The sequence below is a fragment of the Acinonyx jubatus genome, chromosome B3, assembly GCF_027475565.1.
Source record: "Acinonyx jubatus isolate Ajub_Pintada_27869175 chromosome B3, VMU_Ajub_asm_v1.0, whole genome shotgun sequence".
Taxonomy (NCBI): domain Eukaryota; kingdom Metazoa; phylum Chordata; class Mammalia; order Carnivora; family Felidae; genus Acinonyx; species Acinonyx jubatus.
The window spans coordinates 140,556,480-140,574,748 of NC_069386.1; the positions used below are offsets into that span (position 1 = coordinate 140,556,480).

At 58.8% G+C, this 18,269-nt stretch overlaps 1 protein-coding gene across 2 annotated transcripts; it reads left to right on the plus strand.

Moving 5' to 3' along the window:
- The first annotated feature begins 433 nt into the window (after positions 1-433).
- Positions 434-7,473, plus strand: LOC128316124 (uncharacterized). 2 transcript variants are annotated; one of them, XM_053224946.1, is made up of 3 exons: positions 434-1,213; positions 1,304-1,359; positions 1,762-7,473. In XM_053224946.1, the coding sequence occupies exon 3, from the start codon at positions 6,167-6,169 to the stop codon at positions 7,130-7,132; it is 966 nt and encodes a 321-aa protein (XP_053080921.1). In that variant the 5' UTR covers positions 434-1,213; positions 1,304-1,359; positions 1,762-6,166; the 3' UTR covers positions 7,133-7,473. The 2 variants fall into 2 exon arrangements, with proteins under 2 accessions (XP_053080921.1, XP_053080920.1); XM_053224945.1 differs by having other exon boundaries at positions 434-1,359.
- The last annotated feature ends 10,796 nt before the right edge of the window (positions 7,474-18,269 follow it).

Below are 18,269 nucleotides of genomic sequence, written 5' to 3' on the forward strand. Positions count from 1 at the left end.
GAAAGACTTTGGTGGACTATATTCTGTGAGGTCTTTAATCTCTGAGAATGTCTGGCCATCGTTCTTGTCCCTTTACTGGTCTGCCTGTTTCTTCGGATGCTCTGTGTGGCCCTGTGATTTGTAGCTCTTTTTAAGCTCCTTAGTTACTTTAAAGATACTTACTGTTAACATCTTTCGACTTGAGGGGGTATAAGTCCTTCTCTTCGTTGAGTCTGTTGACTCTTGTCATAGTGCTTTTATGTGGGTCTTGTAGCTTTTTGTAATGATATTATGATCAGTGGGGATTAAAGTGCTTCTGTTTTGTCTCCTTTTGCAAAAGAGTTGCAACATTCTGGCTCTGTATTTGGTTCTTTCTGGCACCCCAAGGCTTTCACAAGTAGGGACCAATTTTCCTACTCAGTTGCTGGCTTAAGGAGTCGTCTCCCCCCCCCCCCTTATGGGTGGTATAATTCCTCACCACATCTTTGTCCTGGAGTTTTGCTTCTCACAGGAGAAGTGATTCCATCCATAGCCTAGACAGAAGTAAATTCTCTTGTCATTTTCCTGGGCCAGTATGGTTTTCTGGCTCCCCTTTCCATTCCGTGTCTCCACATTTCTTGGGCCCAAGGTCACATCTCCTGTTGTGTTGGACATTATGACTATAGACTCTCTGAGTCTCCAGTACAGTGTCCCTTAGATCTCTTTGGTGACAGGTTGCAAACTCATTGCTCTGAATTAAATTCTTTGTTGACAGCTGATGGTTTTCCCTCCTTCTATATCTTTTAGCTGTGCATTTATTTACCAATTGATTTTGGCTATGGCTGTGTTCCATTCATCATTTCTCTGCATTCGTGGAGGATCTGAGTTAGGATATGAGTCCATCGCCAGCTTTCTTTATCAACTTTCCTGAATCATGCTATGCCTTCTTGATTGGTAAAGCTGGTTGTTCCTTCCTTTCAAGGATGGTTTTCCTCTGTTATCTCTATGAGTACTTTTCTCTTCTATGTGTTGGGCTTTTCTTGGGTGTCTTGGAGGAGGAGAAAACATCTCTGGTCTGGCCCTGTGCCACTATCTTCTCTGGACATCTCTCCGTTATCATTTGCTCTCTGCACTTGCCTTTGTAAAATGAATCATACCCAGACGACCCCTTCTCAGTATCATCTTCCGCCTTGGCAGGATGCCTCAGTGCAGCGCCAGCTTCCAGGATGGACGCAGAGTCAGCCCCGCCTGCTAGGTATGTGAATTGACTTTTAACGATGGGGGATTTATTTTTTGACCATCTGTCTCCTGGACTATTAACCCTAAGTATGCAATTTATCCTCAGGGAGACTTCTTGGAAGTTAAGGCCACCTTTGGAGATGAGGAGGCCATAATTCTGAGGTCAGTGCCACACCTCACGTGGTATAATAACATTTGCATCCCATGCTGTCATCATTTTAACAATCAGTGTGGCAAAATAGCGTCATGGGGATGAACTGCAGCTTTGGCGGGGGGGGCTTCCTGGGCACATGGTGATATGGAAAAAGGATCCCTGCCGGCCGCTGTGATGCTGATGTGAAATGGGGAAGAGTTCCTCACTGCGATCAGAATAGCGAATTCTTACGCACTTGACTTTTACGTTTTGACATTCCCCGGAAGTGTTTCTATGATAGCCTGCCAAGCACCTCTAAGGTGCTGATGCCTGGGCTACTTCAGGGTCTAGGCTGGGGTGATTGAGCATGGTGGGTGCGCTTCTCGTGTGACTCTCAGTCTGCTAACCCTCAGTGCTCACTCTGTCCTTAGGGAGACTTCCCGGAGGAGGCCGGCTTTGGAGAAAAAGAATTGGCAGCTGGTTGGTTCTAACCCGCGGTACCTGAACTTAGGTTATCCGTGTTGCCTTCACTCGATTTGTGACGCATCATACACCGTTCACCTATTTTCCCACACCGAAGTCTGCCACGAATGGCTGTTCGGGCAGAGTCCCACTTCAGGGCGAGACCTCAGTGTCCATTCGCCTCCTTGGTAAGCGGAGGGACCGTGGACCACAGCCGACTCCAGAGCACGTGCATCCTGATGCGGCGTGCCTGCTCCTAACCCCCTGTGTGGTCCATCCGTGGCAAGACTCACGGAGGTGGTGCCGTCTTGGGAAAAGAAGTGGGGCTTTTCCTACCAAAGCTTCTTGGCGGCCACTCGAAGAGGGGTTTTCCGTGATGTGCTTGCTTTATTCTTCGGCACGTCGCGCACGGTTGGCCTTTGTTTTTAAGTATCAGATCTCACCTTCAAGCACCCTGGGGAGACGCCAGCTCTAGGAACCAGAGTCGGCGTCCACGCACTTGAGTGGACGCTCTTGGACATGCGCGCGTCCTCCCTCGCGTGTGTCCACGCCGCCTCCAGGGTCACCACTTGTGCACGAGGCCAGTTTCCCTGAAGACGCGGTAACCTCGTAGATTCACCTCCCTACGTGTTTGTCAGTAAGTCGTCCCCGCCGCTGGCTCCTCACGTACGACAGGTGACGCTCCGCCCATCTCCGTCGGCAGCCTGTCCCTCCCCACGTGGCTTCTTGGAAGGGGCAGTGCATCCGCACCTGCGGGCGGGACCTGGCTGACTGGGGCCGGCCCGCATGGCGTGCGTCTGACTCACGTCGGTGTCCCCGCACGTCCTCCCTCCGTAGCCCTTCTGTCTGCAGGTCTGCCGTCTCGGAACGTGCCGGAAGCCAGCACTCTAGTCCGGTACTTGAATGGAGGTTGTCCATGGTGTGTTCATTTTATTTATGATGAGTATTACATGGCCAATCTCCGTTTAGTACTCAGTTCTTCTTGGGGAGACTCCACAAGGCCAGGTCTGCCCGGTGCCTGTCCACGGTAAGGAGAGGGAACATTCACCCCGTCAGTGCTGTGTTTGTGATGGGTGTCACCCGGCCCAGAATTCCCAGGAAGGGTGCTGACTTTCTTGGGTGGCACCGTGGTCTGTTAGTCATTGGTACCCTCCCTCCCTTGAAGGCTCACCAGTGAAGAAAGCACACTGGATAAGTCCCTTGTCTGTAGGGAACCATCTTGGACGTGAGGCCCATTCTGGGGAAGGGGACTCCTGTGTCGTTCCAACAGCCTGGCCGAGTGGAAGACACACACCTTACATATGCCATGTGTTACCACCCCCTCAAGTATCTTAGTCCTCACAGGGGTCCTCTGAGGTAAAGCCGACCCTGTGGAGGTGGGGCTGGGGGAGGGGATGTCTTCCGTGGTGGGACTCGGGGTATTTGAAGACGGGTTTCCACGGCTCGGTTTGTTTATTCCTGGTGCAAGAGAAGAGTCCTTGATAGCGTTTATGATTGCCTTATGTTTACTAACTCCGTGATCTTGGGCCAGTTACTTACACCGTCACCTCTGGGCCTCAGTTTACTCTTCTGCGAAATGGGTTAATGTTTACTCAGAGGGGAGATACGAAAACTCAGCGTACGAGCCAAGGATCTAGACCATGCTTGACACGTAGTGACGTTGAATAAGAATCGCCTCTTCGGATGGCTGTTGTTACCACGTTGTTATCCCGACGTAGACCTTCCCTTGCTGTTTGCACACCAGAGCGCGAGCTCCCCGAGGGCAGTCTGGTTTTGCCTAATGCCGTGTCCCTCATTGCACGCGGTAGGTGTGATGTTGACTGAGCGGGTGGTGGCCGGTTGACACATTTTCTTTATCAAGCGCCTGTCTGAGGCCTCCTGGAAGGAAGAGTGAATGAAGGACAGCGGTGAGCCTGCGCTGTCCCAGTGACGTTGTCTGTCGCCCTCGCCATCCCTCCAGGAAGAGGAGTGACCGGCCTGCAGGTAAGGGGGCTCCTGCAGGCTTGGGGCTGGAAGGACCCCGCCGTGGCCACAGCACTTACGGAGAATGTCAAATGGCTGTTCCTTTCTCTGTGTTGAATCCCCACGCAGGGACTTCCCTGAGGAGATGCCAGCCTTGGGATGGGACCTCGGTGTGCGCGTCTCTCGAGGGTAAGTGACCCGACGCTGACCCACACGTGGGACTGACTTGGGATGTGTGTGCTCAGGGCCTTGCCCACCACCTAGCCCCCCTCCCCGCTCCCGAGGCCAGGTCAGGGAGCATCCGGTGCCACCGGAGCTGGCGCCTGGCGCCTCCCCCTGACGAGACACGTTCTGACCCCGCGTGGGAGGCTCCCTGGATGTAATGCCAGCCTCTCCAGAGGGTGGGGGGACACGGGGCTGCTCTTGGTGAAGAGGCGTCTGGTCGGTGCTCTTGCCTTTGCTGACCTTTGACCCTTGAGCAGAGGTTGCCCTTGGTGAATTCGCTTTATTTATGTTGAATCACACAAAGGCAACTTTTGTTTGAGTATCAAATCCTGCCTGTGATGGCTTCCGGGACCCAGTGGCAATCTCAGGGTCTACACCTCCCCCGTGAACAAGAGCGGATGGTGTAGATGTGGATGTCTACACCTCTCCGGGGGACGAGAATGATGATCAGGCTCGATTCATAACGTGGGCCACCGGGGGGGGGGGGGGCACTGGAAGGGCGATGTCCGCGCTCAGTCTGCCTCTGGGGCCCTCTTTATGCCACCATTGTGACCGCTGGTCCCAGAGACATTCTGCCCCCAGCGCCTCTCCTCTGAAAGGGGGGCCTTGTGGGTTGTTAGTGAAGGGTTTGCCCTCAACGACTGGAGACTGCGGCTTGTCATTCCCTCGGTCCCAGACGCACAAAACCCCTCCTGCGCTCTCTCTCCGGTCCTCCTCTCTGCGCTGCCCCTTGTCGCTGTCCCCCTGCCTTGCTGTCCCCCTGCCCGCCCGTGTTCTCAGTGTTCTTGTGGGCTATGGGATGAACAGAAGCTGTCAGTCTTCCATCCCGTTTGTAGTAACAGCGATAAAAGTAACGCGCACAGAATAAAACTAAGAGCCACCGGAAAGGCACAGAGAACGACATGTTCAATTGAGTACAAATTGGCAGAAGAATCCAATTTTCTTGACAACGTTTCGGTTGCCACATCCAACCTGGGGACGCGGAGCACTGTAGACATGGCGGCCACGAGAGGCGCCTGGCGCTGGCGCGGCTCGAAACAGCGATATTGGATGTAGACAAAAGCACGTTGAGGAATCAACTCTCCATTCGGATTTTTAAATGGGAAAGAATTGATCCTAATGAAGATGATTTGGGGAAAATAACAAGGGAAATAAAAGAAATGAAAACAGCCCAACAGCATAGGCAGGAAGGCGAAACAGGGAATTGGATTCATTTAATGGAATTCACTGTGAAAAACAATGATTTTATGAAAATCAATGTTGGTACAATTCTCGTCAAGGTGGTTGAATTCGTAAGCGTGGGGTGCAGTCAGTGTGGGCAGCAGGAACAGGGCCCCGAGCTCAGTGTCCTTTGTGCATCGGACCTTTTCTTTCTGTCCTGAGTCTTCCCAGAGAGCTTCCTGAGCAGTCTGGCTGACATCAGGGGTGACGCACTGGTAATGGGGGCGCATGTTGGCCCCAGCGTGCATGCCCTCTTGGTGCCCTGCCTCTCCTGCTCTGCCCCCTCTTGGCATCTCTCCCTCCCCTTGTGGAGCTCCGCATGACAATGCCGACTCCAGACGTGAGGCAGGAGGCCCTTGGTCAGTGGGGACCGTTGTCCTCAGTCAGAGAGGCCGGGACGTTCTCAGATGGTCCCCTTCCTAAGAGTCCCCAAGGCCCCATGCTGGCCCCATGGCCAGGCTCCTCTTTGGTGCTGAATGCCACTTGGTCGTGGAGGCTGGCCTCGTTTGGGAGGTGGTCCTGGAACTGGGGTTTCTGGGATCAAAGCTGTTGCCTGGGATGTAGAAAGAGGCTGTCCTTTGCTGGCATGACTTGCTTGTGACCAGCACCATTCGCGGATCTCTTTCCAGATCAGCCCCTGCCTTGGCGGATTCCCCGAAGCCACACCGCCCTCAGGAGGTGGCCAGTGGCTGGAGCCCCCTCCAGGGTAGGTGCCTGGGTGCAGCCCCGGGACATGCCCTGAATGTGTGGATGACGGGTGTCACCTGATCCACTAGCTGTTGCCGAGCAGCCGTTCTTGGGAGCACTTCCAGGAGGTGATGTCCGCCCCGTCAAAGCCTCTCTGACCTGCAGGTCAGTACCCAGGGACAGGGAAGCTCCTGTAATGTGTTCGCCGGCTGCAGGACAGACCGTGGGGGGCTGGCCTCTCGCTGCAATTGTAGCAAGGCCCGAGGGCTTCCCAAACTCATGCCAGGGGTTCTGCGGTCGGCCCCCCTCCGAAGTTCCCCAAACAGGTGGCGGGCACAGAGTGCAGACTCTGTTTGTGGCCTGTGTCGTCTGCCCCCCCGCCCCTCCCTGGCCCGTCCGTTGTTTGGGGCGTATTGTGGATCTGAGGTCCACTCTGGGAAAAGCCGAGGCCCGGATATCAGAGCTGGTCTGCTTTCCTTTGAAGAGCAACCGTCTTCAGCGCCCTTGCTCTCCCGCTACCCCACCCCCCCCACCGCTGCCTTATTTTTGGTGTTTTTGCTTACTTTGTTTGTGAGGCTAATCAAACAGTCAACCAGATTTTTAAATCACTCTTGGAAGGGCTCTGGGGTGGGGGGACACACACACACACACACACACACACACACACACATACACACGGGGCTAGAGGTGGTGTCAGGGGGGCCCTGGGAGCACAGCCCTGGGCATTCGCGCCCTGCACACGCGCACCGGGGGAGGGAGGCTTCGTGGGTGCAGGACCCAGGCTCACCCTCTCCAGGGTCTGGGAATGGAGAGTGGGGGGCAGGAAGGGCAGGGTCTCCCCCACCTTCAGACGGCCCACGCACGGCTCAGTCGGCCACGAGGGCACCGCGGCTGCCCCGGGGAGCCCCGGGGGAGTCACGCCCCGGCACGGGGCCCCCTCTTGCCAGCGTGAGGTCCCCCCGGCCCTCGCCCTTCGCTTCGGGGAAGGGTCTCTGCGTTTGGCTCATGGCGGGCAGGCCATGCGAGGATTGGCCTCGACGCCTCGGGGGGAGGGGGGTCGCGGCGGGGAGGGCGAAGTTCGGGCCCCCGCATGCCCAGCGTTCAGGCTGTGCTCGTGGAGGGTCTGGCGCGAGCACAGCCAGCTGGAAGCGTCCGCCTCGGTGCCAGCGCCCCGGCCTCTGCATGGTACTCGGGGAGAGGTTACCCGAGCAACTTTGCATCCGGACGACGAATGTTGCTCGGTGAACCCCTTTTCGGTATCACATTCCGCCAGAGAGGCCGTCTCGGAGGCCGCGGCTCCTCGGGGAAGAACGTCGGTGTCGGCACCCCTCCGGGGTACGGGACGGATGGTCGACCAGTTGGAAAGTAATTGTTTCGAATGTACTTCACCTGGTCCACTAGCCGTCCGTATCCGCTGCCGCCTGCGGGGCCCGCGGGCCCGGGGAAAGCCGCTCCTCAGCTCAGCGCCTCTCCTGGTACTTGAAGGGAGATCGACCGTGTTATATTCGCTTTATTGGCTTCGAATAATACATGGTTGATCTTTTCTCAGTATCAAATCTCACCTTGGAGGATCTCTTGGAGATGAAGCCCTGTGGGGGTGGGCCGGGGTAGGGCGCCGGTGTCCCCGCCCCGTGGGGGTGCCTGGACAGAGGGACGGGGGGGGGGGGTCGGGGGGGGGTGGGACGGGCCGGGCGGGGCGTGCGCCGCGGGTCCCCGTCCCCTCACCTTTCGTATCTGATCCGCCCTCAGGACGGCTTCTGCGAGGCGGCCATCGGACGGCGTGTCTGGGTACTTGAGGAGAGGTTGTCTGTGATGAGTTCGCTTTATTAATGACGAATATAACACAGATGGCCTGTTTTCAGTACCACCTGCGACTCTCGCGCTGGGTCCAGCCTGGGGCCGACCCCTCCAGGGTACGTGAGTGCATGGGCTCTGCGTATGACATTTGTCACCCTCTCTGCTGACCCTCAACGTCGAGTCCCTGCCGGGAGAGCTTCCTGGAGCGCACGGGGGCCCTGGGCTCTTGCACCGGGAGACTGGGCCCCAGGCCGTGGCTCGCTGGGAGGCCAACGGCACCTTCTGCCGTCCCCTTCCCCCGACCCCGCCCGAGGCCACGGAGGGTCCCCCCGGCTGCGATGGGCGGCAGGCCCTCTCCGGGGCGTTCCCCAACGGCTGTCCCCATGCATGGCCTGCACCTGCGAGGCGCGTCCCGGCCGCCCCAGCCGCTTTGCCTCCCACCCCCCTGCCTCGGGGGGGCCGCGCCGGCCGACGCCCCCTCGGAGGGGAGCCCCCCGGGGCCGCTTGCTCTGCGTGCTGCTCCTGTGGTGCGTGAGGAGAGGTTGCCCGTGGCGCGTTCGCATTCATCATGACGCACAATACACGGTCGACCTCTCTTCAGCATCAGCTCCCGCCTTGCATGCCTCCTGCTCGCGCCGCAGTCTGGGGAGGGCCGGGCCGGGTGCATGGCCGAGGGCCGAGCATGTGCTGACTCCCAGCCCGCGGCCCCCGGGGCGAGTGGTGGGCGTCTTTGAGGAAGAAGCCTCCCGTCCGGAGTCAGCCCCGCTCAGTGGTACCTGAAATAGGTTGCCTGTGAGGTGTTCACTTTCTATACGATGAATATTATACAGTCAACCTCTTTCCGGTGTCGAATCCCGCCTTGGACGCGTCCACTTCGGGTGCCGGAGGTGCAGGTGGTGGCGGTGCCTGCGCCGGTTGGCCCGTGGACTCGGTGTGGGGTCTGTGGCACCTGGCCTGTTCGCTTTCCAGCCCCACGCATTCTGGAGAGCTTCTGAGAGCCACAAGGAGCGGTCCGGCGGCTCCGGAGGCGCCCAGGCTGGCGGTTCCCGACGTCCCTGCGCTGGGCAGTCACCGGGCTCTGGGCTAGGCCTCCACCTGCTGATCCTCCTTTCCCGAGGGCTCCCGGCCCCGCCCAGACCACGGCAGAGTCACAGGTCAGGGCTTCTGCAAAGCGAGCTCAGAGGGATGACCTAAGGGTTTGTGGAGTGTGCTAATTGTCTTCCGGGCTGCAGGAAGCTCTTTCCGTGCTGGATCGCGTCACCCCAGCGGCCTCTCCCTGGAACGTCCTACTCTGTGCACGCCTTTCCCTTGGTGGCCTCCTCCGACCTGTGGTCTCTCTGTGCCCGGAGCCAGGTCTCCCGTGGCGACCTTGCCAGTGGAGTGCTGTGGCTCCAGGCTGCCCGCTCTTCCCTGGGCACCGGGCCCCAGGTGTGGCAGCCACATCTCCCCTGTGTGCCCAGCCCTCCTCTCCAGCCCCTGCTATGGCCCTGCCCTGGGGAGCCTCCTTCTCTGGCTCAGACCACTGCATAGGACCCACTCGGGTCTCCCCCTCCTTCTTCTGCCAAGAGAACCTTCTAGAGAGCAGTCTGGCTCTCTCTGCACTACCCAAAGCCCCTCCGAGGCACCCCTTCCTCATGCCCTGCTCCACGGGAACCGCTGTCCCAAGACCCTGGTCGGCCAGCCTCGTTCCCTGCCACGCCCTTCTTTTGACACTTGTATGTATCACCCCCGCTGCTCCCCTCCTAGGTCCACCCACCCGCCTACTGGGACCTGGGTCCTGGGGGGCCTCCTCTGCAGCCTGCCTCAGCCTCCTCCCCTCCAGCCTTCCCTGCCTGGGCCTCCCCCACGCCCTGCATATCGGTGTCTCAGGACACCTAGCCCCACTCTTGCTCAAAAGGGACTGCCCCTTTCTAGAGCCAGAGGTTCAGGATCCCGGAGGGGATGGAATGTCCCTTGTTTATGGAGGCTGTCCGTTTTCCTAGTCACCTTCTGTCAGTCACCCTGTTATGGCTTTCTTCCTGGCTGACTGCTGTCTGAAATGACCTGACGTTAATGTTGGCTTTCTCTCTCCCCCCAGACTAAGATTTCTCGGGGCAAGGATTTTTTTTTTTTTTTTTTTTTTCCTCTCCTGTTCCCTGCTGTGTCCTCAGCTGTGGGACCCAGGCCAGGCCCAAATTAGAGGGATGGCGAGTGTTTGTTGATTGACTAACAGATTCCTTAAGGGCAGGGACCTTATCAAGTTAATCCCCAGAAAAGTGCTGGGCACAGAGGAGGCACTCAAGAAAACATGTTGGTAGAGCCCATGAATATGGTAATTGGTTTTTAGAAATTCTTCACATGGGTTAGAAACTGTTTGGTGTTTTGGCTTTCCTTCTAGATGTCATTTGGGAGAGTTGAGGTTTGCTGCACTTAAAGGTCAGGTCGGCTGGGTCCGGGCTCTTCTCTCCATTTTCCAAGGGGCTCCCCAGACCCCCAAAAGGAGCGATGAGCCCCGCTGTAATCCTACAAACGCCAACTGAGCGCCCCCCCCTCCCGCCCCCACGGGCCCACCTTCTAGCACGCTCTGTGGTGTTCAGAGCCAGGTGCTCTGGGGAGCTCTGTCCACAGCAGGCTGGAGTGTGGTGTGCGAGGGCTAATATATTATGCATGGAACTGACTAAATGGGGGCATTTGGAGATGAAAATTGCTCTTAATGCGTCCACACATCTTTGGAATATATTAAACGTCTGTAGGGTTGGGAGGCGACATCAGCCTTATTTAATAGAGCCGATGTAACCATCCCCACACCCCGGCTTTAATAGCCCGGGCGCCTCTAGGCCGCCCAGGCTGTTGCTCGGGGACACCACTGGGTATATCAGCCAGCACTGGAGAATTATGTATGAGGCAAAATGTCAGCCTGGGCTACCAGGCCTTCAGGCAGCATATGTCCCAGACTCATTTTAGACCCAAAGACAGTGACCCCATGCCGCTCGGTGCAGAATTCCATTAAAAAGCCAAATTACTGGTTTATCTGCTGTTTGAGCAGAAGAGAGAATAAACAAAGGGCCAGATGAACATGTCTGTCCCCGCAGCGGCCAGATGACCGTCGCTGTGGACCCTGAGGCCAGAGGGCCCATCTCCGAGGTGCCGCGTAAACCAGCCGTGGGCCTGAGGCGCGGGCCGTCTCCCGGGCCTGCGTGGGCAAGGCCCCCCGCTGCCCCCGCTGTGTCTCCTGGATACAATTCTAGGAGAGCCTCTTTGAAAACTGAAAAGCTGTTAGAGCAATTGGACCTGTGTTCTCACTGCCTTAACCATTTTTGAGGGGATGAGAAGGAGAATGATAGCCACCCTGAAAAGGCCTCAGCCCTGGCCCCCGCCTGGCCCCGCTCGAAGGTGTTTGCTCGCTGCCCCCGCCACCCGGCAGCCTTGGGCGCGGCAGGCTCTGCTTTACAGTGAGAACGTGGGGCACGGGGAGGGGGAGAGACCCCTCCGAGGCCACCCAGCTGGCAGGCAGGCAGGCAGGGCGGGGCTGGCCCCAGGCAGCTGGCCCTTAAGGACTTTGCCTGCTGAGAGCCACCAGGCTTTAGGAACGTTCCGGAGCCCTGGAAGAAGGCAGGCCCGTGGAAGCTTTGCACAAGGCGGTGGGTTCGCTCTTCCCAGTGCTCCGCTGGCCATACTTGTGGTGGGTCTCTCCCTGCGCCCGCCGGGCATCTCTCCGATTTGGTGAGCCAGCCGCATAGGGCTGGGTACGGTCCCCGGGGCTCCTGGCTCCTGTCTGGCCTGGGGAGAGGGCCGCTCGCGCAGGCAGAAGACCCAGGGCACAGAGGAGATGTAAACGCCAAAGACCCACTTTGACTCGTGTCTTTTGCTGCCACATCTGAGCGCCTTTGAGGGTTGCGTGCAGATCTAGCCAGGGCAGCTGGTGAGCCAGAATGGAGAACTCGGGCCAGCCGGCTGCTGTCTCCAGGGCAGGGCCAGACACCAGCCCCACTCCCCCAGACTCCCCCTCCCTTTGCTCTGCCCCCGCCCTTGTTCCGGGACCACCCTGCACAGACTCAGTGGCTGGTGCAGTCCCGGAAGAACCCATGGATGTCAGGGCTGAGCGGGAGCCCTGAGTTCCTGTCCTCTTGTCCCCTCAACCCCCCGCCGCTCACATCCTCATACAGATGAGGTCCGAGAGGGTGGCCTGCTTGGCCAAGACTTTTCTTCTGAGCATTGTCTCCGACTTTGGGGGCGGGACCCACCTCTGGCAAATAGGTAGTTTTCTTCTTTGCAAAAACGGGGTGACCCAGCACCCCACGGCTGCGGGATAGTGATGCCGCTGCCCTGCCACGGAGGTTCTAGAAGCCAGAACCTTGACCCTGCGGCGTTGGCTTATAGTTGGTGCTCAGCTAAGGCCAAGATCAGACACCAGCACCGAATAGGTGTTCAGTACGAGAGGGTGAATTGAAATCAGATCCCTTCAGTGCCAGGAAGAAGCTCACAAGAAGGGCTGGAAGGATGTTTGTGGAATGAAGAAATAAACGCGTGCTCTTCGAGGGGATAAAGAAGCAGAGAGAAAAAGAAGAATCCGGGGAAGATGGACATAAATCTCCACCAAGCACCGCCAAGGCTTTGCAGCCCAGGCGGCTGAAAAGACCCCACAGAGGCAGAAGGGGCCATTTGTCACAGGCGGGGACTGGCTTGAGGGCCAGGAAGCAAGGGTGTGACGGAGGCTCGTCCATCATTTTCCCATTATTCCCCCGACGTGGAAAGGAGCCTGCGCAAGCCCGCGTGGCAGAATGGGCGTGGGGGTGGGCGTGGGGGTGGGGGTGGGGGTGGGGAAGGACCCCAAGGAACGGCAGGCCCGGCAGGTGAGCCCACGGCTCTGGGTCAGGTCCCAAAGCCCTGGCGTGGGCAGCAGAGAGGACAGGAGCCACTCAAGGCCACCTGACAAGTCACGGGGCAGGACTTTGTGGCCAGTATGGCTCCTGGACCCAAATGGGTGCGTGATCGAACATCTGAAAACCCGTCTCGTGCCCTTGGTGTGAGGTGGTGGCTTTCGTACCTGTGAGTCCCAGTGCCAGGCCTGGGTTCATGCCATGCCCCTGCCCGGAACGTCCCTCTGCCACCTCCTGCAGGAAGCTGTCCCTGATCTGCCCCTGCACCCGACACACACACACCTCAGCCTCAGTCTGCAGGGATCAGCCCCCTGATTCTTCAATCAACAGGTATCTCTCTGCCCAGCTGGCAAGCTCTGCAGGGTGAGAGGCTGTTTCTGGTTTGGTCGTTGTGGGGCCCCTGGGCCCAGGGAAGGGGTCACGTGATGCTTGCTGATCTTGTCTTCCCTTGCCAAGCACGCCAGGCTGGGTGGGTGTTCGGCGGGGGCCCAACACGTGGGGCCTTTGGTGGATCGCAACCATGAGACAAGAACTGGGCCAGGGGTGGCTACGCCAGACCACTCTGGCCTGCAGAGATGTGGGCTGTGAGCTGGAGAGCCCGCTCTGATTCTAGAAGCTTTGCTTGGGTTAGGTGAGTGCATGTTGGAAGGACCACAGGGTGCCTCCCACTTGGGCCTGGAGCAAAGGTGGGATTTGCCTAGGGCACACGGGGTCCAGGGGAGACCCGAGCTCATTAACAGAGTGGGTCTCGGGACGGAGATCATTGCTCCTTACCTGGTGCAGTGTAGCTCCCCCAGGCCCCAAACAGTGCTCGTCGAGTGAATGAATGAAACCGGGCCTCCTGACTCCTGCCCAGAGCTCTCTGCAACCCCCCCCGCCCAGCCCCAGACAGCTTTGCTCCACAGCTCACTCTGGTTGTGGAGAACGGAGTGGACCCCACACGGGCTGCAGCGTGAGGGAGGCTTGAGCAGGCTAGACCCCCGGCCTGGGGACAGTGGGGCCCTGCCTCCAGGGTCCCCTGGGAGTGAAGGCCCCGGTCCTCCTTGGGGCCAGCCGCTGTGCACGGAGCCCGGGGTGTGGGCAACCTTCCAGAATGCTGTTTCCCACCATCTGTGATATCTTCGTTTTCTCTAACACTCAAAAATAGATGTTTCTGTTATGCTTCTCGTTGGCAGGGTTGCTGCAGGGCCTGCCAAGGCCCGGGGGAGCCCGCCAGCCTGCGGAGTCTTACTGTACAAACAGTTGGGGAGGGGGGTGTCTCTGTTAACTTGAAATCCCCGATCAGTAAACATGCCAATTTAAAGTGTAATTAACTCAGGCCGGAAAAAATTCAGATCTCGACTGCTTTTCACAGTTGAAGTTGTTTTTCTTTTATTTATTTATCTCTTTCCGGGTGTGATGGTGTCTGTGGCAGGTTTAAGCCAGGAAAAATAGAAGGGGGGCTGAAGTGGGGAGGGGGCCGGCTGGGAGAGGAAGCAATGGAAGGCAAAGAAGGAGGAGAGGGGAGGTGGGCCTGCCCCCTCCCCGCCCCATGGCCCGGGGTCTGTATGCCCTTTCTGTCCAGGATGCCGGGTGAAGAAACGGAGGAGAGGGAAGCAGGGGGCGTCCTGCTGGGCCAGGTGATTCAGAGTCACGGGCGCCGTGCCAGGGAAGCACCCAGCTCGTTTGTTGGGTGGGCTCTGGGTCCTGCTCCTGACTCTCTGTCTTGCCTCCTCTTTCAGGGGTCTCTCTGTTTTCCGCGAGCCCACCCCGGACCGTCAGCACCAGACTCCTCCTGCTTCCCAGGACTCCGGGGAAGGTCCTGCTCTTGGAGAAGGTCAATGGCATCCACGCCCCAGCAGAACAGACACGCGGCCCTGCCCCTGCCCTGCCCCAGGAAGAAGTGGGGGCCGTACGCTCCCCACCCTTCATAAAGCACCCTGAGTGGGTCCCAGGAGTGGATCCGTCAGGGGTCAGGCCCGCGCTGTGGACTGGGGAGGACCATGAGGGCACGCAGAGAACTCCTGAGTTGACCATGAACTGCAGCGGAAGAGCCATTGACATGTGCCCTCCCCCCAAAAAAGGCTCAGAAATTCCTGCTCTTCCTTTGCAAACACTTGGCATGTTTTGGGGCTATTTGAATAATAAATACACATTATAAAACTCCAAATATGTTTGTGTGCCTATTTGTTCAGAGATGATGTTCATTAAGTGGAAGGTTTAAAAACAAAGGCCATCTGCCCTCAGGAGGGATTCTCCTCTAGAGTCACTGGCCTTTGCCCAAAGGGGACCCTGCAGGGAGCATCTCCCCATAGCCCAGGGGTCCACTTCGGGGTGGCGGGGTGGGGGGGGGGCTCCCCTGCCTGTGGGAGGCAGGGCCCAGAAGGCCCGCTTTCCCGTCTGAGGTCTGAGCTGGCTCCCGCCCCCGCGGCCGCCCCCCTCCCACCGGGGCAGAGGCCGAGCCCCCGCCTCCGCTCTGCAGCCTCCGCTGGTCACGACTCAGCCGGGCTGACTCAGACGCGGCCCGGAGCGGAGCCTCGTAAATTACATAATTACCTACGGAACCTGCCGCCGCCGCTGAGCGACGGGAAGGACGCTCGGCCGGTGACTCACTGTTTTCCCCGGAGCCTCTCGCCCGCGCTCGGCGGCCGCCTCGGTCTGGGCTGGCTGGGCAGGGGGAAGGGCCGCCGGCTTGGCCTCCGTCCCCGGCTCTGCAGGGGCGGGCGGCGCGGGGCTGTGGGTGGGGGGCACTTTCCCCTCCAGCCCCCCTTAGCCTTCCTGATGGGCTGTCCCCGCCTGGGGGAGGAGGAAGCAGGTCCGGAGAGGCTTGATCCTTGGCCCCTTCCACACCCAGCCGGAAGTGGCTCGGGCCGTGCCGGTGACCCCGCCCCCCCGCAGTGTAGCCCCCTGCCCCGGCCAGAGCCCAGCTGCTGGGTGCCCCCTCCCTCCTCCCGACCGCTCCCCCTGGCATCTGCCACCTCTTCTCCAGAGCCCCCTGACGTGGGCAGACTCTCCCTTCTCCTGTCGGTGACTGTGTTTGGCAAGGAGGCACCACGTTGCCTTTGCAACTCAAGGTGTACCTGCGGGTGGGGGACGCCGGAGGGGGCGCCTGTTTCTTTTTGAAATAAAAAACCCAATAGGGGCACCTGGCTGGCTCAGTCAGAGGAGCATGCGACTCCGGATCTCGGGGTTGTGAGTTCAGGCCCCACGTTGGCCGTAGAGGTCACACACAAAAAAATAAACTTAAAAAAACCAAAAACCTAACAGAATAGGCCTGGTGGGCGTGCGCTCTGACAGGACCTAGGTTTGAATCCAGACTTGTCACTTCCTGGTGCTGAGCCTCCGTTTCCTCATCTACGAAATGGGCACACTACCTATCACCCTCCCGGTGAGCAGGATGGATTTTAAGTATAGGTAAAGTCCCCCATGCAGTGCCCGAGGGGGTTAGGTTCTCACTAGCCTGGGGACTTCCTCCTGGCGATCCAGGGCTGGTGAGGGTCCCCGTAGACCCTGAAGTCACCACACACCTGCAGCCCAACTCACCTTGGCCTAGGACTGAGGGTCCCTGATGGTCCAGACCACCCCGGGCCCAAGCCCCAACCTCCTGATGTGCCCCCTAGGTCCCAGAGGCACCCCAAAACAGAGCCACGAGGAACAGAGCCCATTATACTCAGAGCTGCATCTAGGTCCCAGGCAAAGCTCCTCAGCAGGTCACGGAAGGTGCTGAGGGTCCCCAGACCTGGGGCAGGAGTTCCCCGAGGCCCCCCCCCGGCCCCGCCCCATAGGTCATGTCAGCTCACCCTGTAAGCCCGTCACTCCTTTTCAGTTGTTCATCTCCCGCAGGGACCCCAAACACGTGCTGAGGGGCTGGCTTCCTGGAAGAGAGCCTCTGCGGAGGCTCCTTTTCCTACTGTGGCCCCAGCCTGTCCCCCTTCCTCCCCGCAGGCTCCCTGGGGCTGGTCTAATGTTCTAATAATCACACCCCCCCCACTCTCTACCCCCAAGTGTGCACCACTGTGCACCAGGCAGGAACTGGGTGCCGCATTCAAACCAGGGGAGAGGGTCCTAGTGAAAAGCACACACCTGGTTGCAGATCCGTCAGGCTCCTGGTTCCAAGTTACCCCTGGGAAGTCACTTGTCTACACTGGGGATCAGTCTTCTCATCTGCAATATGGGTGTGACTGAATCAGATTGTGTGGCGCTGAAGTCCCAAGAGTCCCTTCCTGGGCCACTACCCCTTGTGATCCAGCCTTCCAGGTTCCTGGGCCACCCTCCCCTCCACCACTATCAAAACACCCTGCAGCACTCTCAGCAGCGCCGCCCCCCCCCTGCTATCCAGAGAAGCCGCCACCCCTGCAGCTCTTCCCGCATTCCCGGGGGGCAGGACGGTGCGGGGCTTGCACCCCCTCTCTCCCTGGGGTTGCTCACCCCTGCTTCTGCTTTCTGCCCCTTGCCCTGCCCTTCCCAACGCATCATCCGGCCGGAGCTGTCCATGAAGTTTCTAGGAGTTAACCGGGGGAATTTTAGCTCCCCAGAGGAAACGACTGGAATCTGAGCAGCAGACCACACTGTTCCTGGAGCTTCTGTGTGTCCCCGAGGTTCAGCCCTGTGCCCTGGGGGCTGGGAGTCCCCTGCTCCCAGATGCAGACAGCCTTTGCCGTCCCTTTCCACAGCCCTAAACATACTGTCCCTTCAGGGGGATCCCTGTCCTATCAGGGATGCTGGGGCCTCAGAGGAGCTCTGCTGGTCCCCTGGGATGCAGACCTTTGAGAAATAGCCATTTTCTCCTAGCCCCAGTGCAAAGGCATGCATCAGTGTTCTGGGGGGCACAGGCCCTGTACCCCAACAGCCCAAGTTCATATTCCAGTGCGGTGATCCAGTAGATCACTACTCCAGCAGGGCCCGCCTCAGGCTTCCCATCTGTCAAATGGGGCTGCCGTGACGATTAGATGAGTTTGTCTGTGCAAGGACGTGAACGTTGGCCATGAGACCATTTGCCACCCTCATCGCAGGACCCTCGAGCTGGGACCCGAGACCCTGTGACAGATCTAAAGTGTCTCCCTTTATTTTTGTGGTTAAGATGGTGATATGCCCCACTATTTATCTGCTCTCTTGCCATGATCGTTGGCCCCCTTTTGGTCCTTGAAACAGAAGTCAGCTTCTGAGCGGCTCCCAGCCCTGACTCGGTTGTGTTAGGGACTCTCCTGCCCAGACTTCTGGAGGTGGGGAGGAGCGGTCCAGAGGGAAAAATCCGAGTCGGGGTCACTGAGTTAGGTGTTTGCAGTTGGGCCACAAGATCAGAACTCAGCAGGGAGCCTGGCACCCGGGGGGAGCTGGAGAACTAGTGACCGAATGGGGGACGCTGTGTTCGGGGACTCGCAGATGCATCGTATGCAAATGAGCCCAGGGTCAGAGTGCACAACAGACAGACTCGGCAAGGCCGGCCGGTGGTCAGCACTGTGATCCAGGCTGGCTCTGGGTACAGTGGGGACCCCAGAGCCGAGAGGCCACACAACCCGAGGCCCCTCTCACCCGGGAGCTCCTTTCTGTGTCCCCGCTTGGGTCCCAATCCACAGCTCTCCCCTGCCAGTGCCGCACCCCCTGCACTGACTTTCAGGAGGCCGAGGGATGTGCACGTAAATGATTGCTACCCTGCTATCTGCACACCCACCATGCAAACGTGCACGTGAGCAAAAGGGGCCGTTCCCTGTGCCCGAGCCAAGGTCAGGGCCCGTGGATGGAGCATG

Bases quoted from the DNA above. Each gene is read 5' to 3' on its own strand.
- LOC128316124 (XM_053224945.1), top strand. From the start codon at position 6,167: ATGCCAGGGGTTCTGCGGTCGGCCCCCCTCCGAAGTTCCCCAAACAGG.